Consider the following 24572-nt stretch of genomic DNA (forward strand, 5'->3'; position numbering starts at 1 on the left):
TCTTTCAGCCTTTCTTACCTTGGCCATGTCTCTGAGTATTGCACAACTTGTGCTTTTGGGCACTCCAGTGATGTTGCAGCTCTGAAATATGGCCAAACTGGTGGCAAGTGGCATCTTGGCAGCTGCACGCTTGACTTTTCTCAGTTCATGGGCAGTTATTTTGCGCCTTGGTTTTTCCACACGCTTCTTGCGACCCTGTTGACTATTTTGAATGAAACGCTTGATTGTTCGATGATCACGCTTCAGAAGCTTTGCAATTTTAAGAGTGCTGCATCCCTCTGCAAAATATCTCACTATTTTTGACTTTTCTGAGCCTGTCAAGTCCTTCTTTTGACCCATTTTGCCAAAGGAAAGGAAGTTGCCTAATAATTATGCACACCTGATATAGGGTGTTGATGTTATTAGATCACAACCCTTCTCATTACAGAGATTCACATCACCTAATATGCTTAATTGGTAGTAGGCTTTCGAGCCTATACAGCTTGGAGTAAGACAACATGCATAAAGAGGATGATGTGGTCAAAATACTCATTTGCCTAATAATTCTGCACTCCCTGTAAGGTTACCCAGAGTAATCTTCAGTGTAACTATATGGCATTTATGAGATATGATGATAACATAATGGCAAATATATTGCTTAGGTAAAAGGGTTAACTTCCTAAATGGTATGTAGGCTTGGCTAATAAATTTACTGCTTTGCTTAACCGCTAATTATCAGTGGAATAATGCTCCAAACTACAAACTTAACAACAACTCCTTCCCTTATTAAAAAGGAGCCCCCATACGCTCCCGTAGCACCCCCTACGGGAGCGTATGGGGGCTCCTTTTTAATAAGTTAATTATTACTACAGAGGGTTTAGGGGAGCTGGATGGAGGGGCTAAATATTCAAACCCATCAACCTCAGCTCCATTAAAGGGACACTGTACCCAAATGTTTTCTTTTGTAATTCAGAAAGAGCATGCAATTTTAAGCAACTTTCTAATTTACTCCTATTATCAATTTTTCTTCGTTCTCTTGCTATCATTATTTGAAAAAGGCATCTAAGCTTTTTTTTGGTTTCAGTACTCTGGACAGCACTTTTTTATTGGTGGATAAATTTATCCACCAATCAGCAAGGACAACCCAGGTTGTTCACCAAAAATGGGCCGGCATCTAAACTTACATTCTTGCATTTCAAATAAAGATACCAAGAGAATGAAGAAAATTTGATAATAGGAGTAAATGAGAAAGTTGCTTAAAATTTCATGCTCAATCTGAATCACAAAAGAAAATTTTTGGGTACAGTGTCCCTTTAAGCCCTATAAATCCCAAGGCCCATCATTTGAAAGGCAATTCTCTGTTATTTCAATAGAGACCCCAAGACCCCTAAATTTAAAAGCCAGAAGCTCATATTTAAAAGCATGCCCTTATACAGGTTTTTTTAATAGCCAGGTGATCATGGTGGTAATAGTGTGCATTTATTTGACTAGAGGTTGAAAAAAAAATATATAATTTGTGTGAGTTTCTCACTAAAAACTACCTACACTAGAACTTTAATGTGAATAGCAACCAAAACTCCAAAAAAAATCAACATAAAGGTGGAAATGGATCAGCAGTTATAGGGTTAAAGCCAGCTCCAGAACCGCAATGCACTACTGGAACCTAGCAGAACAAATATGGTGAGACAATGACAAGATAGTTAAACTAAGCAGCAGTTTTCAAATTAAATGCAACATTAACCCTTTCTGTGCCACTTTTCCTAAGCCAGATCCTCTTCCCATTGTGCACCATAGAGTTCTCCAAAAACAAGCTAGAGAACTTCTATAGTGGCTGTATTTTATTCAGTTGCTGTGTGTGTTCAGCTACCCGCATCTTTTTGAATCTGGTTCAAAATATATGGGAGATTTATAGTAACAATTTGCCTATGTTTATTTTAAAGTTGCATTCCACCAGTCTCCTGTTACATGTTTTACCATAATTAGTATGCATATTATGTTCTTTAAAGGTAAATACAATCCCAATTTTTTTCTTTCATGATTCACATAAAGCTTGAGCTTTTAAACAACTTTCTAATTTACTTTAATTATCAAATTGTCTTTATTCTCTTGGTGCACATGTCTGGATCACTATATGGCAGCAGTTTTGAAAGAATATTATCCATTTCTTTCATGTAATTAGCAAGAGTCCATGAGCTAGTGATGTATGGGATATACATTCCTACCAGGAGGGGCAAAGTTTCCCAAACCTCAAAATGCCTATAAATACACCCCTCACCACACCCACAAATCAGTTTTACAAACTTTGCCTCCCATGGAGGTGGTGAAGTAAGTTTGTGCTAGATTCTACGTTGATATGCGCTCCGCAGCAGGCTGGAGCCCGGTTTTCCTCTCAGCGTGCAGTGAATGTCAGAGGGATGTGAAGAGAGTATTGCCTATTTGAATTCAATGATCTCCTTCTACGGGGTCTATTTCATAGGTTCTCTGTTATCGGTCGTAGAGATTCATCTCTTACCTCCCTTTTCAGATCGACGATATACTCTTATTTATATACCATTACCTCTGCTGATTTTCGTATCAGTACTGGTTTGGCTTTCTACTACATGTAGATGAGTGTCCTGGGGTAAGTAAGTCTTATTTTTGTGACACTCTAAGCTATGGTTGGGCACTTTTATATAAAGTTCTAAATATATGTGCTTAAACATTTATTTGCCTTGATTCAGGATGTTCAACATTCCTTATTTCAGACAGTCAGTTTCATTATTTGAGATAATGCATTTGAATAATCAATTTTTTCTTACCTTAAAATTTGACTTTTTCTCCTGTGGGCTGTTAGGCTTGCGGGGGCTGAAAATGCTTCATTTTATTGCGTCATTCTTGGCGCAGACCTTTTTGGCGCAAACATTTTTTTGTCATTTCCGGCTTCATACTTGTCGCCGGAAGTTGCGTCATTTTTTTGACGTTTTTGCACCAAAAATGTCGGCGTTACCGGATGTGGCGTCATTTTTGGCGCTTAAAGCATTTAGGCGCCAAATAATGTGGGTGTCTTTTTTGGCGCTAAAAAATATGGGCGTCATTATTGTCTCCACATTATTTAAGTCTCATTGTTTATTTGCTTCTGGTTGCTAGAAGCTTGTTCATTGGCATTTTTTCCCATTCCTGAAACTGTCTTTTAAGGAATTTGATCAATTTTGCTTTATATGTTGTTTTTTCTATTACATATTGCAAGATGTCTCAGATTGACCCTGAATCAGAAGATCTACCAAAGTTAAGTGTATTTGTTGTAAACTTGTGGTATCTGTTCCTCCGGCTGTTGTTTGTACTGATTGTCATGACAAACTTGTCAATGCAGATAATATTTCCTTTAGTAATGCTCCATTACCTGTTGCTGTTCCATCAACATCTAATATTCAGGGTGTTCCTGTTAACATAAGAGATTTTGTTTCTAAATCTATTAAGAAGGCTATGTCTGTTATTCCTCCTTCTAGTAAACGTAAAAGGTCTTTTAAAACTTCTAATTTTTCAGATGAATTTTTAAATGAACATCATCATTCTGATTCTGATAATGATTCCTCTGGTTAAGAGGATTCTGTTTCAGAGGTTGATACTGATAAATCTTCATATTTATTTAAAATGGAATTTATTCGTTCTTTGCTTAAAGAAGTCTTAATTGCATTAGAAATAGAGGAATCTGGTCCTCTTGATAGTAAACCTAAACGTTTGAATACAGTTTTTAAACCTCCTGTAGTTATTCCAGAGGTTTTCCCCGTCCCTGATGCTATTTCTGAAGTAATTTCCAGGGAATGGAATAATTTGGGTAATTCATTTACTCCTTCTAAACGGTTTAAGCAATTATATCCTGTGCCATCTGACAGATTAGAGTTTTGGGACAAAATCCCTAAGGTTGATGGGGCTATCTCTACTCTTGCTAAACGTACTACTATTCCTACGGCAGATAGTACTTCCTTTAAGGATCCTTTAGATAGGAAAATTGAATCCTTTCTAAGAAAAGCTTACTTATGTTCAGGTAATCTTCTTAGACCTGCTATATCTTTGGCGGATGTTGCTGCAGCCTCAACTTTCTGGTTGGAAGCTTTAGCACAACAAGTAACAGATCATAATACTCATAGCATTGTTAATCTTCTTCAACATGCTAATAACTTTATTTGTGATGCCATCTTTGATATCATTAGGGTTGATGTCAGGTATATGTCTTTAGCTATTTTAGCTAGAAGAGCTTTATGGCTTAAAACTTGGAATGCTGATATGTCTTCTAAGTCAACTTTGCTTTCCCTTTCTTTCCAGGGTAATAAATTGTTTGGTTCACAGTTGGATTCTATTATTTCAACTGTTACTGAGGGGAAAGGAACTTTTTTACCACAGGATAAAAAATCTAAAGGTAAATTTAGGTCTGCTAATCGTTTTCGTTCCTTTTGTCACAATAAGGAACAAAAGCCTGATCCTTCCCCTACAGGAGCGGTATCAGTTTGGAAACCATCTCCAGTTTGGAATAAATCCAAGCCTTTTAGAAAGCCAAAGCCAGCTCCCAAGTCCACATGAAGGTGCGGCCCTCATTCCAGTCCAGCTGGTAGGGGGCAGATTACGATTTTTCAAAGAAATTTGGATCAATTCGATTCACAATCTTTGGATCCAGAACATTGTTTCACAAGGGTACAGAATAGGCTTCAAGATAAGGCCTCCTGCAAGAAGATTTTTTCTTTCCTGTGTCCCAATAAATCCAGTGAAGGCTCAAGCATTTCTGAAATGTGTTTCAGATCTAGAGTTGGCTGGAGTAATTATGCCAGTTCCAGTTCTGGAACAGGGGCTGGGGTTTTACTCAAATCTCTTCATTGTACCAAAGAAGGAGAATTCCTTCAGGCCAGTTCTGGATTTAAAAATATTGAATCGTTATGTAAGGATACCAACATTCAAAATGGTAACTATAAGGACTATTCTGCCTTTTGTTCAGCAAGGGCATTATATGTCCACAATAGATTTACAAGATGCATATCTGCATATTCCGATTCATCCAGATCACTATCAGTTTCTGAGATTCTCTTTCCTAGACAAGCATTACCAGTTTGTGGCTCTGCCGTTTGGGCTAGCAACAGCTCCAAGGACTTTTACAAAGGTTCTCGGTGCCCTTCTATCTGTAATCAGAGAACAGGGTATTGGGGTATTTCCTTATTTGGACGATATCTTGGTACTTGCTCAGTCTTCACATTTAGCAGAATCTCATACGAATCGACTTGTATCGTTTCTTCGAGAACATGGTTGGAGGATCAATTTACCAAAGAGATCGTTGATTCCTCAGACAAGGGTAACCTTTTTAGGTTTCCAGATAGATTCAGTGTCCATGACTCTGTCTCTGACGGACAAGAGACGTCTGAAATTGGTTTCAGCTTGTCGAAACCTTCAGTCTCAATCATTCCCTTCAGTAGCCTTATGCATGGAAATTCTAGGTCTTATGATCCCCTTTGCTCGTTTTCACATGCGACCTCTTCAGCTCTGTATGCTGTACCAGTGGTGCAGGGATTATACAAAGATATCTCAATTAATATCTTTAAAACCGATTGTACGACACTCTCTGAAGTGGTGGACAGACCACCATCGTTTAGTTCAGGGGGCTTCTTTTGTTCTTCCGACCTGGACTGTGATCTCAACAGATGCAAGTCTGACAGGTTGGGGAGCTGTTTGGGGGTCTCTGACAGCACAAGGGGTTTAGGAATCTCAGGAGGCGAGATTACCAATCAACATTTTGGAACTCCGTGCAATTTTCAGAGCTCTTCAGTCGTGGCCTCTTCTAAAGAGAGAGTCGTTCATTTGTTTTCAGACGGACAATGTCACAACCGTGGCATATGTCAATCATCAAGGAGGGACTCACAGTCCTCTGGCTATGAAAGAAGTATCTCGAATACTGGTATGGGCGGAATCCAGCTCCTGTCTAATTTCTGCGGTTCATATCCCAGGTATAGACAATTGGGAAGCGGATTATCTCAGTCGCCAAACGTTACATCCGGGCGAATGGTCTCTTCACCCAGAGGTATTTCTTCAGATTGTTCAAATGTGGGGACTTCCAGAAATAGAACTGATGGCTTCTCATCTAAACAAGAAGCTTCCCAGGTATCTGTCCAGATCCAGGGATCCTCAGGCGGAAGCAGTGGATGCATTGTCACTTCCTTGGAAGTATCATCCTGCCTATATCTTTCCGCCTCTAGTTCTTCTTCCAAGAGTGATTTCCAAGATTCTAAAGGAGTGTTCGTTTGTTCTGCTGGTGGCTCCAGCATGGCCTCACAGGTTTTGGTATGCGGATCTTGTCCAGATGGCTACTTGCCAACCGTGGACTCTTCCGTTAAGACCAGACCTTCTATCGCAAGGTCCTTTTTTCCATCAGGATCTCAAATCCTTAAATTTGAAGGTATGGAGATTGAACGCTTGATTCTCAGTCATAGAGGTTTCTCTGACTCTGTAATTAATACTATGTTACAGGCTCGTAAATCTGTATCTAGGAAGATATATTATCGAGTCTTGAAGATTTACATTTCTTGGTGTTCTCATCATTTTTCTTGGCATTCTTTTAGAATTCCTAGAATTTTACAGTTTCTTCAGGATGGTTTGGATAAAGGTTTGTCTGCAAGTTCCTTGAAAGGATAAATCTCTGCTCTTTCTGTTCTTTTTCACAGAAAGATTGCTAGTCTTCCTGATATTCATTGTTTTGTACAGGCTTTGGTTCGTATAAAACCTGTTATTAAGTCAATTTCTCCTCCTTGGAGTTTGAATTTGGTTCTGGGGGCTCTTCAAGCTCCTCCGTTTGAACCTATGCATTCGCTGGATATTAAATTACTTTCTTGGAAAGTTTTGTTTCTTTTGGCCATCTCTTCTGCTAGAAGAGTTTCTGAATTATCTGCTCTTTCTTGTGAGTCTCCTTTTCTGATTTTTCATCAGGATAAGGCGGTGTTGCGAACTTCATTTAAATTTTTACCTAAGGTTGTGAATTCTAACAACATTAGTAGAAAAATTGTGGTTCCTTCATTGTGTTCTAATCCTAAGAATTCTAAGGAAAGATCGTTGCATTCTTTGGATGTAGTTAGAGCTTTGAAATATTATGTTGAAGCTACTAAAGATTTCCGAAAGACTTCTAGTCTATTTGTTATCTTTTCTGGTTCTAGGAAAGGTCAGAAGGCTTCTGCCATTTCCTTGGCATCTTGGTTAAAATCTTTGATTCATCATGCTTATGTTGAGTCGGGTAGAACTCCGCCTCAAAGGATTACAGCTCATTCGACTAGGTCAGTCTCTACTTCCTGGGCATTTAAGAATGAAGCTTCGGTTGATCAGATTTGCAAAGCAGCAACTTGGTCTTCTTTGCATACTTTTACTAAATTCTACCATTTTGATGTGTTTTCTTCTTCTGAAGCAGTTTTTGGTAGAAAAGTACTTCAGGCAGCTGTTTCAGTTTGATTCTTCTGCTTATAATTTCAGTTTTTTTCATTTTAAGATTTAAACTTTGTTTTGGGTGTGGATTATTTTTCAGCGGAATTGGCTGTCTTTATTTTATCCCTCCCTCTCTAGTGACTCTTGCGTGGAAGATCCACATCTTGGGTATTCATTATCCCATACGTCACTAGCTCATGGACTCTTGCTAATTACATGAAAGAAAACATAATTTATGTAAGAACTTACCTGATAAATTCATTTCTTTCATATTAGCAAGAGTCCATGAGGCCCACCCTTTTTGTGGTGGTTATGATTTTTTTGTATAAAGCACAATTATTCCAATTCCTTATTTTTTATGCTTTCGCACTTTTTTCTTATCACCCCACTTCTTGGCTATTCGTTAAACTGATTTGTGGGTGTGGTGAGGGGTGTATTTATAGGCATTTTGAGGTTTGGGAAACTTTGCCCCTCCTGGTAGGAATGTATATCCCATACGTCACTAGCTCATGGACTCTTGCTAATATGAAAGTAATGAATTTATCAGGTAAGTTCTTACATAAATTATGTTTTCTTAGAGCACTAGATGGCAGCACTATCTACAAAGCAAATTTGATAATAGAAGTAAATTGGAAACATTTTGTATGGTCTGTCAGAATCACACACACACACACACAAAAATTAGGGTTTTACATCACTTTAACTATTTGTCAGTATCCCTTTTTATTACAACTTACCAAAGTTTTGGAGAAGATAGTCCCAGTCAGGCTTATTTTCAGCAGTTACCCAGGTTTTCCGGCTGCCCCATTCCTTAGTGAACTTGGCAGAGAAAAGGCACGGGGAGTTAGTGAGCAAATAGTCGTGAAAGAATTTGCTGTAACTAAATGTATCAGGATCCTCAATAAAGTCGATCTGACATTTGATTCTGGGGGTGCACTTGTTATCTTCATCCATGAGATGTTTTGACTCCCTTGATATCTTTTTTTTATGTCCCAGCTCCTAAAGGCTCTTTGTTTTAACTCTAAGGTAAAGGGAAATATATTATATCATAGATAAAAAAAGAAAAATATATTTAATTTACATAGAAATTATGTAAAAGTGGATTCAAACTTTGATGCAACAATGAGCAAATGCTTGTGCATAATTTAAGATGTACTATTAATGCTCATAGAGCTGCACTTTGGTACAGGAGCAAACGTTAAAAAGTAGATTTATTCAGCACAAGACCATTCAATTACAGGTGATATATAGTAAAATAATATCCCTAATAAGGCTCTTGTGTTTGTGCTACTGTATAAAGTGTAACTAGCGAACAAATTACATCGCCAATACTATTATAGAAAGTGTGTGTCTGACAACATTGTATTGATAATAATAGACAATTGACTAAAAAGCTGCGGCTGCAGAAGGTGAAGACTGAGCCCTATAATATACGGTAGGTCTGTGGACCACACAGTAAGTGACACAACACTACAACTATCTCAGTATACACTCAGGACAAGAAGCGACAAATGTGCAAGCCAACAACCTGCCCCACTTCCGTCGCACGTAAATGACGTCACTGGGTGGAGACTAGAGTGACAACAGGAACAATAACAACCTTACGGTACACAGTCAGCTGAGCTAATGCTATAACGGGGTTTGTTACACTGAACCGAAAACACATCAGTTGCCACCAACCGGGGGAGTGAGCCAGGACGGCAGGTTTGTGAATTCTTGTGTCTGGGAATGAGGGGCCCCTGGAGTGGTGATTTGTAGTTTATGGACTCTCAGGAGACTGGCTGGGTACATTGTATATGATGCATTACTAACCCATTAGCTCCAGTTTATAGGCGGTACGTGCGTCTGTCATTGTTTATATAGACCTACTTTATAAATGGTACATACACTTCTCATTGTATTAGACTCTAAAGACCACACATACACTTCTCAATGCATAGACTCTTAAGACCATACAAAAAACTTCTAATTGTATAGACTCCAAAGAAAATACAGGCAACGTCTCATTGTATAGGCTTTAAAGACCATACAAGACTTTTCTAATTGTATAGACTCCAAAGAACATACAGGCCACGTCTCATTGTATAGGCTCTAAAGACCATACAAGACTCTTCTAATTGTATAGACTCCAAAGGACATACAGGCCACATCTCATTGTATAGGCTCTAAAGGCCACTTCTCATTGTATAGGCTCTTAAGGCCACACATACACTTCCAGACGTCCCAACCTGCAAAAACTCATTTCAGGGAGATGGTTTCACCCGCTACTGTGCCCCCCCCCCCCCAGTTGTATATTGGACACCTTGAAACCCTAAATAAGATAGAGACATCATTAAAGTAGCTTCTCACTAAAGTCTCATTAAAAAAAAACTAGCTTTATTGCACAACCACATACAATAAATCTATTTTCCAGTGATCGTAAGCTTGTTAGTAGTATTTGTGTTTTATTTTATTAAAATCAATGGGGGCTTTTTTGTTACTGATGCATGCTTTGAGGGTTCTATAACGTCCCAGCAACTAAAGTCATTCCTTAAAGAAACACTTTTCCGGATTTGGGCCACATTGGATCATGGTACTTGTCTGCACTTCTCATTGTATAAACTCTAAAGACCATACAAGACACTTCTCATTGTATAAACTATAAAGACCATACAGACACTTTTCACTGTATAGCATGACTCTATAGGCCATACATATACTTTGTGTTGTATAGCCTGACTGTAAGCTGTACAAACACCTCTTATTGTATACCCTCACTCTATATATAGTACATACACTTCTCATTGTATAGCCTAACTCTATATACAGTGCATACACTTCTCATTATATGGACTGACTCTATTTACAGTACATACCCTTTTTATTGTATGGACTGACTCGGTTGACAGTACATACACTTCTCATTGTATGGACTGACTCTTTTGACAATACATACACTTCTCATTGTATGGACTGACTATTGACAATACATACACTTTTCATTGTATGGACTGACTCTATTGGCAATACATACACTTTTCATTGTATGGATTGACTCTATTGACAATACATACACTTCTCATTGTATGGACTGACTCTATTGACAATACATACACTTCCCATTGTATAGACTGACTCTATAGACTTTACCTACACTTCTCATTGTATGGACTGGCTCTATAGACTGTACATACACTTCTCATTGTGTAGACTGACTCTTTAGATTGTACATACACTTGTCATTGCCTAGACTGACTCTGTAGACTGTACATACACTTGTCATTGACTAGACTGACTTTGTAAACTGTACATACACTTATCATTGCCTAGACTGACTCTGTAGATTTTACATATATGTATCATTGCCTAGACTAACTCTATAGACCGTACATACACCTCTCATTTTACAGACTGACTATAGACCGAACATACACTTGTCATTGCCTAGACTGACTCTGTAGATTGTACATACACTTGTCATTGCCTAGACTGACTCTGTAGACTGTACATACACTTCTCATTGCCCAAACTGACTCTGTAGACTGTACATACACCTCTCATTGTATAGGCTGACTCTATAGACTGTACATAAACTTCTTATTGACTAGACTGACTTTGTTGACTGTACATACACCTTTCATTGTATAGACTGACTCTGTAGAGTGTACACTTCTCATTGCCTGCATTGCCGAAACTGACACGTCTCATTGTATGAGCTGACTCTATAAACTGTACATATACTTCTCATTGACTAGACTAGACTGACTTTGTAGACTTTACATACACCTCATTGTATAGACTGACTCTGTAGACCAGCGTTTCCCAACTCACCACATATTTATTATATCTTAACTAGAGCAGAGGTGAACTTATCAGCTGATGGGTAAACTGATTATTTCACCTGTGCTCTAGTTAAGATATAATTAATATGTGGCCTGTTAAGGGTCCTGAGGACTGGGTTTGGGAAACACTGCTGTAGACTGTCACTTCTCATTGTATTGAATGACTCTATAGACCGTACATACACCACTCATTTTACAGACTGACTCTATAGACCGTACATACACTTGTCATTGCCTAGACTGACTCTGTAGATTGTACATACACTTGTCATTGCCTAGACTGACTCTGTAGATTGTGCATACACTTGTCATTGCCTAGACTGACTCTGTAGATTGTACATACACTTGTCATTGCCTAGACTGACTCTGTAGATTGTACATACACTTGTCATTGCCTAGACTGACTCTGTAGATTGTACATACACTTGTCATTGCCTAGACTGACTCTGTAGATTGTACATACACTTGTCATTGCCTAGACTGACTCTGTAGATTGTACATACACTTGTTATTGCCTAGACTGACGCTGTAGATTGTACATACACTTGTCATTGCCTAGATTGACTCTGTAGATTGTACATACACTTGTCATTGCCTAGACTGATTGTAGATTGTACATACACTTGTCATTGCCTAGACTGACTCTGTAGATTGTACATACACTTGTCATTGCCTAGACTGACTCTGTAGATTGTACATACACTTGTCATTGCCTAGACTGATTGTAGATTGTACATACACTTGTCATTGCCTAGACTGACTCTGTAGATTGTACATACACTTGTCATTGCCTAGACTGACTCTGTAGATTGTACATACACTTGTCATTGCCTAGACTGACTCGGTAGATTGTACATACACTTGTCATTCCCTAGACTGACTCTGTAGATTGTACATACACTTGTCATTCCCTAGACTGACTCTGTAGATTATACATACACTTGTCATTCCCTAGACTGACTCTGTAGACTGTACATACACTTCTCATTGACTAGACTGACTTTGTAAACCGTACATACACTTCTCATTGCCTTTTAACCGATCGCCATTTTTACCTGGTACAGCAGCCCACGGCTAAAAACATTTTTGGCTAAGAGGTGATGTTTTCACCTCTTAGCCAATAGCCGTGCGGTAAATCCGGCTTGGCGCACATGGGAGCCGGATTTACAGCACGGCTATTAGCTAAGAGGTGAAAGCGTCACCTCTTAGCCAAAACATTTTTTAGCCGTGGGCTGCTGTACCAGGTAAAAACGGCGATCGGTTGAAACAAATAAAGGAGCTTTCTACATGAAGTATCTTATACTTCATGAATGAAAGTCCCCTTTATTTGTTTCAAAAGTCAATCCTAGCGTTTGTACAACGCTAGGATTTACTTTCACTTTAACAAGAGCAGAGGTGAACTGATTAGCTGATGGCTGAACTGATTATTTCACCTGTGCTCTAGTTAAAATATGTGGCCTGTTAAGGATCCCGAGGACTGTGTTTGGGAAACACTGCTGTACACTGTAATTTCTCATTGTATTGAATGACTCTATAGACCGTACATACACCACTCATTTTACAGACTGACTCTATAGACTGTACATACACTTGTCATTGCCTAGACTGACTCTGTAGATTGTACATACACTTGTCATTGCCTAGACTGACTCTGTAGATTGTACATACACTTGTCATTGCCTAGACTGACTCTGTAGATTGTACATACACTTGTCATTGCCTAGACTGACTCTATAGACCGTACATACACTTGTCATTGCCTAGACTGACGCCGTAGATTGTACATACACTTGTCATTGCCTAGACTGACGCCGTAGATTGTACATACACTTGTCATTGCCTAGACTGACGCCGTAGACCGTACATACACTTGTCATTGCCTAGACTGACGCCGTAGACCGTACATACACTTGTCATTGCCTAGACTGACGCTGTAGACCGTACATACACTTGTCATTGCCTAGACTGACGCCGTAGACCGTACATACACTTGTCATTGCCTAGACTGACGCTGTAGACCGTACATACACTTGTCATTGCCTAGACTGACGCCGTAGACCGTACATACACTTGTCATTGCCTAGACTGACGCCGTAGACCGTACATACACTTGTCATTGCCTAGACTGACGCCGTAGACCGTACATACACTTGTCATTGCCTAGACTGACGCCGTAGACCGTACATACACTTGTCATTGCCTAGACTGACCCCGTAGACCGCACATACACTTGTCATTGCCTAGACTGATGCCGTAGACCGTACATACACTTGTCATTGCCTAGACTGACGCCGTAGACTTTACATACACGTCTCGTGTAGACTGACTCTATAGACCGTACATAAACTTCTCATTAGCACAAGGCAGCACTACGCTAGTGGTTGAAGGGCGGACGGAAACACATTTTATTGTTCCAATCCCCCCCCACATTCTCCTCTCTCCACCCTGCTAAAAGCACTAGAGCAGCTCTGACAGTGGCGCTAGCGGTTGATGGTCTCTGGTGACATCCAGCAATTAATTATTCTGTAAGATAATGTGCTTCATAAGGCAGCTAAATGTTCCTCAATTAAAAAAATACATAAATAAAATGGTATCAGACTGTATTTTTACATTTATCTGTTAATATCACAGAGGCATTTCCTTTACAAACCAATCCGCTAGGGAAATTGTTCAGCGGTTCACACTGGTTACTAAACATGCAAATCATTTCCTGCATTTAATAAGAAAAAAACTTTCTTGTTTGTCTATCTGTTTAAAGTGACAGTAAAGTCAAAATTAAATTTTTATGCTTCAGCTAAAGCATGCAACTTTAACAACTTTCCAATTTACTTCTATTATCTAATTTGCTTTGTTTTCTTGATATCCTTTGTTGAAAAGCATATCTATGTAGGCTCAGGATCAGCAATGCACTGCTGGAAGCTAGCTGCTGATTGGTGACTGCAAATGTATGTCTCTTGTCATTGGCCCGGCCATTGTGTTCAACTAGCTCACAGTAGTGCATTGCTGCTCCTTCAACAAAGGATACTAATAGAATGAAGCACATTTAATAATAGAAGTAAATTAGAAAACTGTGTTAAATTGTATGCTCTGTCTGATTCGTGAAATAAACATTTTGGCTTTCATGTCCCTTTAAGTTGAGTAATGCTGATATGTGTTTCAGCTTATACAAGATTCATATCCAGTGCTGTATCACCAATGTTTAGATATTTTTTCAGTATTTATAGTAACATCGTAGAACGTATCTGTCTGACCAAATCAAACCATTATAAATCTTGGTTCCTTTACAAACTATAATATAGAAACGTGTATTTTGTATCTGAATTAGTATTACAGCTCGAATATGTATTTATTTACGTTTAAATAGTCTTTGGTTCCTAAAAGATTGTCATTTTAAAGAACCAGTGGATCTATTTGTTTTTAATCTGCCATCAGTTGTTGGGACCTGCTTAGTTCATTTATTCTAGCTGTGGATTGCTGGAATTTAAAGGGACACTGAACCCAAATTTTTTCTTTCATGATTCAGATAGAGCATGAAATTTTAAGCAACTTTCTAATTTATTCCTATTATCAATTTTTCTTTGTTCTCTTGCTATCTTTATTTTAAAAGCAGGAAGCTAAATCTTAGCAGCCAGCCCATTTTAGGTTCAGCACCATAGATAACGCTTGCTTATTGGAGGCTTACATTTACTCACCAATAAGCAAGCATAACCCAGGCTCTCAAACAAAAATGGGCCGGCTCCTATGCATCACATTCCTGCTTTTTAAATAAAGATAGCAAGAGAACGAAGAAAAATTGATAATAGGAGTAAATTAGAAAGTTGCTTAAAATTGAATGCTCCATCTGAACCATGAAAGGAAAATTTTGGGTTTAGTGTGTCCCTTTAATATAGTTGATTTCATGGAATTGCTGGGGTTTTTTTTTTGGGGGGGGGTGGGCTGAGAATTTCTAAAGCAGTTTATTTTTGCATTTTCATAAAAAATCAGCTTAAATGGATACTAAACCCACATTTTTTTTCTTTCATGATTCATAGAGAGCAAGCGATTTTAAGCAACTTTCTAATTTCCCATTTTTGGTTCAGCACCTGGGTAGCGCATGCTGATTGGTAGCTAAATGTAGCCACCAATCAGCAAGTGCTACCCAGGGTCCTAAGCTTACATTACTGCTTTTCAAATAAAGATACAAAGAGAACAAATAAAAAATTATAATAGGAGTAAATTAAAAAGTTGCTAAAAATCACATGCTCTATCTGAATCCTTTTAAGTTCAGCCTTCTGTGCCAGACAGTGGATTCCTTTTTGAAAATGAATCACTCTCGTCCGTTAAGTCTTCCTCGGTGGTTAACAAGGTGCATGTACTTTCAGAAGACGTTTTTTTTTGCAGTCAATCCAGACTGTCATTGCCACAGATGCTTATCTTTTTGGTTGCAGTTTGGGATCACCTCAATGCTAAAAGAGGTGGCCTCTTGGTAGTGTTTCAGGCTCTAGCGCACCTTCTGTATCAGTGTTATGTTTGTATATAATCATAGTGAAGGCAGAGTTATTTATGAACAATCAGTCTTTTTATAATAGGCTTTCAATGCAAGAAGCTGCAGGTATCTTCAGATGGGCAGGAAACCATCCCTGGGCAATTTCTGAAAATGATTTTTCAGATGACTTGAACTCCCAGGCAGATTTGATGAGTTATCAAAAGATCATCCTGGATAGTAGTTTCTGAAGGATAATTTTCTAGACACGGGTGTTTGCAGAAATAAATCTGATGGCAACAAGGGAAGTTGACAAGTATTTGCCAGAATAGTGGATCCTCATGAATTTGTTGTGGACTTATGGGTAAAAAATGGAGGTTTAAACTAGGTCATAGCCTCCCTTTTGGCTGAATGATAAAATTAAAAAAAAATTGTGTTTTATGTTCCTTTTAATCAATTTTTATGTTAAATTATGCAATTAATTTGTGCATTGGATAGCTTAAAGGGATACTAAACCTTTCATGATTCAGATAAAGCAGCAACTTTCTAATTTACTCCTACTATCAATTTTTCTTCGTTTCTTGTTACCTTTATTTGAAAAAGCAGTAATCTAAGCTAAGGAGCCGACACATTTTTGGTTCAGCACCCTTGATAGCGCTTGCTGATTGGTGGCTATATTTAGCCACCAATCAGCAAGCCCTACCCAGGTGCTGAACCAAAAATAAGTCGGCTCCTTAGCTTACATTCTTGCTTTTCAAATAAAAATAGCAAGAAGCAAAGAATAAATGATAATAGGAGTAAATTAGAAAGTTGCTTAAAATTGCATGCTCTATCTGAATCATGAAAGGTTTAGTATCCCTTTAAGTAAAATGTATTAATGACAAAAAATATTATATTGCAAAGTATTACACTGCCCCCACCCGGCTACTTCATAATGCCACCCGGCTGGCAACATTTTCTGTGGAGAACACAGCACTTTACACTAGGTCTTCAGTAGTGCTAACCCGACTATCAGAAATTTATTTCAACATGTAATTGCTTATCGCGACCCGCAATAACTTTAGCTCACCACTTGTAATGTAGCCCAGTGGTTCTCATCCCAAGTGACCTCAAGGCTCTGTAAATTTTAGCCAGACATGTCCAGGGCCCGGAAGTGGAAACAATTTTATATATATATATTATACACAGTGTCAGTGGGGGGGGGGGGAGAAAATATATACTTTTATTGGTGTCAGTGGGTTTATTGGTTTCTCTGAGCTGGTACCCCTTACTTACCTGCAATGTCCAGTACCGTCTGATCCTTGTCCCGAGCTCTCCTCCCACTGAAGTGCTGCTAAATGCACACATGTGCAATGACACTCTGACAGGTCCTGCTCGAAATTCCTTATGTGTGGAGTAGTGGGCCTGTCAGAGCACACAGTGGGGCATGTCGGGTCACGGCCCACCAGCAGGGCTATCACGGCCCAGTACCAGGCTAAGGCCCGGCTGTTGAGAAACCAGGTTCTAACCCTTAGTGTTGTCACAGGTTAGCATTTTGTTTTGTTTTTTTTTGGCACCAAGTAGTAAAGTCCCAGATTACAGTTGGCGGCTTGATCATCTTTTTTTTTTAATAGGCATACAGTGTTCTCCACAGAATAGTTTGCTAGATAGGTGACATTGGGAAGGGGTGTGTAATACTATAACATTTTTGTGTTATTTTGTTATTTAAAAATGTTACTTAATTTAACATACAATGATTTAATGATAATTTATGAAACAAACATTGATCAAACATTATTAGATCATTTTATCTGAAAACTGGCTAATATTTTAGCCGGGTCGTGTGCTTATTACATAGGTCCTGGGAAGAACGCTAGATAACACAAATTACTAGAAGCCTAAAAACTGAGATTATTTATTAAAGGGACAGTCAAGTCCAAAATAAACTTTCATGATTCAGATAGGGCATGTAATTATAAAAAAAACTTTCCAATTTACTTTTTTCACCAATTTTGCCTTGTTCTCTTGGTATTTTTACTTGAAAGCTAAACCTAGGTAGGTTCATATGCTAATTTCTTAGACCTTGAAGGCCGCCTCTAATCTGAATGCATTTTGACAGTTTTTCACCACTAGATGGCATTAGCTCATGTGTGTCATATAGATAACATTGAGCTGATTTACGTGAAGTTACCTAGGAGTAAGCACTGATTGGCTAAAATGCAAGTCTGTCAAAAGAACTGAAATAAGGGGGCAGTCTGCAGAGGCTTAGAAACAAGGTAATCACATAGGTAAAACGTGTATTAATATAACCATGTTGGTTATGCAAAACTGGGGAATGGGTAATAAAGTGATTATCTATCTTTTTAACCCCTTAACGACCAAGGACGTACGCCATAAGTCCTCAAAAACAATACAGTTAATGACCGAGGACGTATGGCGTACGTCCTTGGTCTGGAAAGCAGCTGGAAGCGATCCTGATCGCTTCCAGCCGCTTTCCGGTTATTGCAGTGATGCCTCGATATTGAGGCATCCTGCAATAACCCCCCTTGGCCATCCGATGCAGAGAGAGCCACTCTGTGGCCCTCTCTGCACCGGACATCAATGGCCGGTATCGTTGGTGGGTGGGAGCTTACGTGGGAGGCGGGTGGGCGGCCATCGATGAGCCATACGACGTCGAGGGGGGCGGGATCGTGGGCGGGGTGGAACGGCTACACTACAGAAAACTATTGAAAATAAAAGTTGGGTAAAAGTAAAACATTTTACAAATCGAAGCGATCTGGGAGGTGGAGGGGGGTTGTTCTTTGGGGGGAAGCTACACTACAGAAAAAAAAAAAAAGAAAAAAATAATAAAAAGGCATTTTTTTGCAGTAACTGGGTACTGGCAGACAGCTGCCAGTACCCAAGATGGCTCCCAGTAATGTAGAGGGGGAGGGTTAGAGAGCTGTTTGGGGGGGATCAAGGAGGTTGGGGGCTAAGAGGGGAATCCTACACATCAGCATATGTAAATATGCTAAAAAAAAATATACATTTTTTTTAAAAATACCTTTTATTTTAGTACTGGCAGACTTTCTGCCAGTACTTAAGATGGCGGGGACAATTGTGGGGTGGGGGAGGGAAGAGCACTGTTTGGGAGGGATCAGGGGGTCTGATGTGTCAGGTGGGAAGCTGATCTCTACACTAAAGCTAAAATTAACCCTGCAAGCTCCCTACAAGCTACCTAATTAACCCCTTCACTGCTGACATAATACACGTGTGATGCGCAGCGGCATTTTGTGGCCTTCTAATTACCAAAAAGCAACGCCAAAGCCATATATGTCTGCTATTTCTGAACAAAGGGGATCCCAGAGAAGCATTTACAACCCTTTGTGCCATAATTGCACAAGCTGTTTGTAAATAATTTCAGTGAGAAAACTAAAGTTTGTGAAAAAGTGAACAATTTTTATTTTATTTGATCGCATTTGGCGGGGAAATGGTGGCATGAAATATACCAAAATGGGCCTAGATCAATACTTTGGGTTGTCTACTACACTAAAGTTAAACTTAACCCTACAAGCTCCCTAATTAACCCCTTCACTGCTAGACATAATACACGTGTTGTGCGCAGTGGCATTTTGTGGCCTTCTAATTACCAAAAAGCAATGCCAAAGCCATATATGTCTGCTATTTATGAACAAAGGGGATCCCAGAGAAGCTTTTACAACCATTTGTGCCATAATTGCACAGGCTGTTTGTAAATAATTTCAGTGAGAAACCTAAAATTGTGAAAAAGTGAACAATTTTTTTTTTATTTGATCGCATTTGGCGGTGAAATGGTGGCATTAAATATACCAAGATGGGCCTAGATCAATTCTTGGGGTTGTCTACTACACTAAACTAAAGCTAAAATTAACCCTATAAGCTCCCTACTTGCTCCCTAATTAACCCCTCCACTGCTGGGCATAATACACGTGTGGTGCGCAGCTGCATTTAGCGGCCTTCTAATTACAAAAAAAAAATGCCAAAGCCATATATGTCTGCTATTTATGAACAAAGGGGAACACAGAGAAGCATTTACAACCATTTGTGCCATAATTGCACAAGTTGTTTGCAAATAATTTCAGTGAGAAAGCTAAAGTTTGTGAAAAGATTTGTGAAAAAGTGAACAATTTTTTTTTATTTGATCTCATTTGGCGGTGAAATGGTGGCATGAAATATACCAAAATGGGCCTAGATCAATACTTTGGGATGTCTTCTAAAAAAAAAAATATATACATGTCAATGGATATTCAGGGATTCCTGAAAGATATCAGTGTCTCAATGTAACTAGCGCTAATTTTGAAAAAAAGTGGTTTGGAAATAGCAAAGTGCTACTTGTACTTATTGCCCTATAAGTTGCAAAAAAAGCAAAGAAGATGAAAACATTGGGTATTTCTAAACTCAGGACAAAATGTATAAGCTATTTAGCATGGGTGTTTTTTGGTGGTTGTAGATGTGTAACAGATTTTGGGGGTCAAAGTTAGAAAAAGTGTGTTTTTTTTTTCAATTTTTTTTCCTCATATTTTATAAAAAATTTTTTATAGTAAATTATAAGATCTGATGAAAATAATCGTATCTTTAGAAAGTCCATTTAATGGCGAGAAAAACAGTATATAATATGTGTGGGTACAGTAAATGAGTAAGAGGAAAATTACAGCTAAACACAAACACCGCAAAAATGTAAAAATAGCCTTGGTCCCAAACGGACAGAAAATGGAAAAGTGCTGTGGTCATTAAAGGGTTAAACAACAACAATTCTGGTGTTGATTTAAAAATTGATATGTCCCTTTTAAAGAGCATGGTGCCATTTCACAATAAAATAGTAAAGTGCCGCATATGTTTTTCTGGATATAATCATATGTAATATCTCATTATTTTTTGATTATAGGTCAAAACCTAAAAGAAAAGTTTACAAAATATTATTTTAATGTAAAAAGCTTCAGATACTGTTTATATAAAATATATATTGCTTTAAACGTTGTGGGACTTACATTACCCCTCTTTATATTAATGTAAAACTATGACTGAGCTACCACACAAGGTCTTTAAATCATTTCCTGCTTCTGTTTTCAGAGTGGTGTTTACCGGAGGAACCTTCCTGAAGACAAGTGTGCTGATGAGCAAAGACGGTTCCGTCAAATCGTGGCCATGTTCATACTTCCTAACCAATGAAAAGAGATGGATTTCTGGCAGACTATCTCTGACACCGAAACACTTACGGTTTACTGCTGACAACACAAATGATTCCCTGGTCAGCTTCCACCTGTCCAGCATCAATGAAATCAAAAAGGAGTCTTCTAGCTTTATCTTCAGCTCCATCACTGTTCTGGAAGGAGACAACGTCAAACACTGGTTCAGTTCTCTCCTGCCCAACCGTAATGTGGTTTTCACAGTGTTGGAGCATTTCTGGAGAGAGCAGTTACTGTCACCGCAGGGACCGGAGGCTGTTCCATCCAAAACATCTAAAGGGAAAGAGCTTATTAAGGTTGTCTCAGGGTCAGAGAAGCGCATGGAGGAAACAGCCAAAGTACTTCATCATCAAGGGGAACAGTTTGGGAACATTATGAGAGGCATTAACAAGATTGAAGGGGATATGTCTACCACTGATAGGTGAGATGATAAAGTGCGAGGCATTGTTACCTGATATAAATTGTCTTGTAATTCTGCAAATGCGTTGCAGATATTTTTTAGATGTACTGTCCCTTTAAAGGGACGTTAAACACTAAATAAATGCTAGATAGCATGATACAGTCAAAAGATTAGACTGTATTTTTTACATTTTTATTAGCTGTTTAAATATTGACAAAATAAGTGTAAAGTTTTAGGGGCCGAATTATCAAGCTCCGAAACAGAACTCGCCAGAAACAGAAGTTATGAAGCAGCAGTCTAAAAACCGCTGCTCCATAACTTGCCCGCCTGCTCTGAGGCGGCGGACAGAAATCAACCCGATCGGATCGAGTTGATTGACACCCCCTGCTAGCGGCCGATACGCTACATCGTATCGTGTCAGCTCGCACTTTGATAAATTTGCTCCCTCGTGTCTATAAAACAATGGGAGCTGCCATGTTGTAACTTAGGTTACCTACTCTGCAGTGGCCAATTAAGGACAGTTATAAATAGGTCACTATAGTGTTCTGCATTTCTAACAGGAACTGAAAACCTCACAAATTCAGAATGGAATTACAGAAAAAGGGAACAAAATAAATATTGAATGTATATTGCAGTGTGTGTGTGTGTATATATATATGTGTGTGTGTGTATATATATATATATATATATATATATATATATATATACACACACAATTTTAAATTACCATCTCAAAGTGTCCCTTTAATGTTTGTACCACTAAGCCTCTTATATGTCAAATGGATGTGTTAGTGCAATAATAAATTCAAGGTAATTTTAGCATTTTTATGGAACAAATTCTCACTAGTTGTAGTCTGGCTAGACACTGCATTATCTTGCTGCTACTAAACAGGATATGGCCAGTGAGGCAATGTAGCATGGTATACCTTCAGAGCCAGCTTTGCTGCAATCCTGATGAACGAGTCTTACAATGTGTTAAAGGGACATGTAAGCCCATTACTGAAAGGGATGTAGCAAAGCTGACTAAAAAAATAACATTTCTATGTAAATAATGGAAGCTATTATACCTCAAAAATTCTTTAACTCACCAGAATAAGTGCTCTGGTATTCAGCTACTACCATCTGCGTGGTAAAAAACTGCCATAATCAGTGCTGAGGTCACACTTTGCTTTACTGTGATTTTGTGGAATATCACCATAATCTTGCAAGGTTTCATAGTAAACTTCCGTACACTGAGAAATGGAAATAAAGTAGCTGTGTCTCAACATGCCAGGGGCACACTCCCTTGCCTGCCCCAGGACTATCATCCTGATTGGCTGCTTAAAGTCCCTTTACACTGTGATGTGGCTACTGAGGATATTTTGAGGTAAAATAATTTCCTTTTTTACATAAAGCTGTTCATGTAGGTGTTCTAGTCAACTTTTTACCGATGCGCTGCATCACTTTCAAGTGATTCAGCATTTGGGTAACATGTCCCTTTAAACACATAGGTAATTTGTTAATAATTGCTCTAACACTATAATGCCCCTTCAAAGTGTGGCATTAAGTGTCTGCAACATCTCATCTATACTTGCCAACCAATCAACCTTTCCCATACTGTTTTAATGAGGCTTAACCTTATCATGAAGATCCATTAACCCCTTAGCTTCCATAGAAGGTAGCAACACATTGCGGTGCTGTTGGTGATAAAGGACCAGTAGTATTGCATAATAAAAGGCAATGCAATAGCACTTACTCTGAATTTCAAAATGTATTTCAATTTGTCAGCCTCCTGTATCATGTGACAGCCATCAGCCAATCACAGACTCATATACATAAACACTGAACTCTTACACATGCTCAGCAGTAGCTGGTGTCTCATAAAGTATTCATATAAAAAGACTGCACAGTTTGTTAATCGAAATTAATTGGAAAGTCCCTTAAAACTGCATGTGCTATTTGAATCATAAATCTTTAATTTTGACTCTGTCTTTAAAGGGACATAAAAAGTAAATAAATGCTAGATAAAATGAAAGATTCAAATAAAAGATTAGTCTGAGAATAACATGTAGATGTATTTTTAAATTTAATTAGCTGTTTAAACATTGCAAAATAATTATAACGTTTTAGTGTCTAAAAAACAATAGGAGCTGCCATGTTGTAACTTAGGTTACCTTCTCTACTGTGGCCAATTAGGGACAGTTATAAATAGGTCACTAGTGTGTGCAGCCAATGGCTGTGTGGATTACAACAGTGTTCTGCACTTCCTCTTCTAACAGGAACTGAAATGCTCACAATTTTAGAATGGAATTACTTGAAAAGGGGAAATTAATAATAATTATATACATAATAAAACTCTGCAATATACTTTCATCATTTTATATTACCATCTCAAAGGGTGTAATTTTCCTTTAAAGGGACACTGTACCCAAAAAAGTTCTTTTGTGATTCAGATAGAGCATGCAACTTTCTAATTTACTCCTATTATCAATTTGTCTTCGTTCTCTTGCTAACTTTATATGAAAAAGAAGGCATCTTCGCTTTTTTTCTTGGTTCAGCACTCTGGACAGCAGTTTTTGATTGGTGGATGAATTTATCCACCAATCACCAAGGACAACCTAGGTTGTTCACCAAAAATGGGCCGGCATCTAAACTTGCATTCTTGCATTTCAAATAAAGATACCAAGAGAATAAAGAACATTTGATAATAGTAGTACATTAGAAAGTTGCTTAAAATTGAATGCTCTATCTGAATCACAAAAGAAATTTTTTGGGTACAGTGTCCCTTTAAGCATCTGGAAGTTATGTCATAATAATAAAACAGTTGGGTCTTTTGCAAACTAAAGACTCCAAAATGTGCTAAACTTTGCTTTAATGTTAGCGTAAAGCCACAGTCATATGATAATCCTTTACATGCAGCAGGTGTACAAAAGTGAAGTTTGCAAAATACTAAATCCTAAACCTTCCATAAACACCTTTGTGTAAAACATCTCATTAAGTGAGTTTGTAGTGTCACAGGTGGCTTATGATCATAGTTATACATTTTTGCTAACGATTTTATGAATAAATTATGTAGTATTCTGGCACCATCTTGTGTTTTCCAAAGATACATGATAAATTGCATCCTCTCCTCAAACTGAAACCTCACAAAGCTTCCTAGTCCTTACCGCAGACGCATGGAAATAATGCAGAGAGGTGTTTGCAAAATGTTTTGAAATCCAGAGTGTTTTTTACTGCCTCAGCACTTGGGAAGTGTTGATACTCTTTCTGGCTTCTTTGCTTTCCATTGCTACTTGGCTTCTAAATTATGATGAGCGGTT

The 24572-nt window shown here is 38.4% G+C and overlaps 2 protein-coding genes across 2 annotated transcripts in view; one reads left to right on the forward strand and one right to left on the reverse strand.

The window, feature by feature from the left end:
• Nucleotides 1–8935, reverse strand: part of JMJD4 (jumonji domain containing 4) — a 94148-nt gene extending 85213 nt beyond the window's left edge. The window contains exon 1 of the mRNA XM_053713734.1: nt 8145–8935. Coding sequence (XP_053569709.1) covers nt 8145–8361 — 217 coding nt within the window. The 5' untranslated portion in view covers nt 8362–8935. The remainder of the gene's footprint in view (nt 1–8144) is intronic.
• A 43-nt stretch (nt 8936–8978) lies between these two features.
• The window catches only part of SNAP47 (synaptosome associated protein 47), a 114185-nt gene continuing 98591 nt past the window's right edge, over nt 8979–24572 (forward strand). The window contains exons 1-2 of the mRNA XM_053713735.1: nt 8979–9111; nt 20758–21294. Coding sequence (XP_053569710.1) covers nt 20801–21294 — 494 coding nt within the window. The 5' untranslated portion in view covers nt 8979–9111; nt 20758–20800. The remainder of the gene's footprint in view (nt 9112–20757; nt 21295–24572) is intronic.

The sequence above is a fragment of the Bombina bombina genome, chromosome 5 (assembly GCF_027579735.1).
Source record: "Bombina bombina isolate aBomBom1 chromosome 5, aBomBom1.pri, whole genome shotgun sequence".
NCBI classification, from domain to species: Eukaryota; Metazoa; Chordata; class Amphibia; order Anura; family Bombinatoridae; genus Bombina; species Bombina bombina.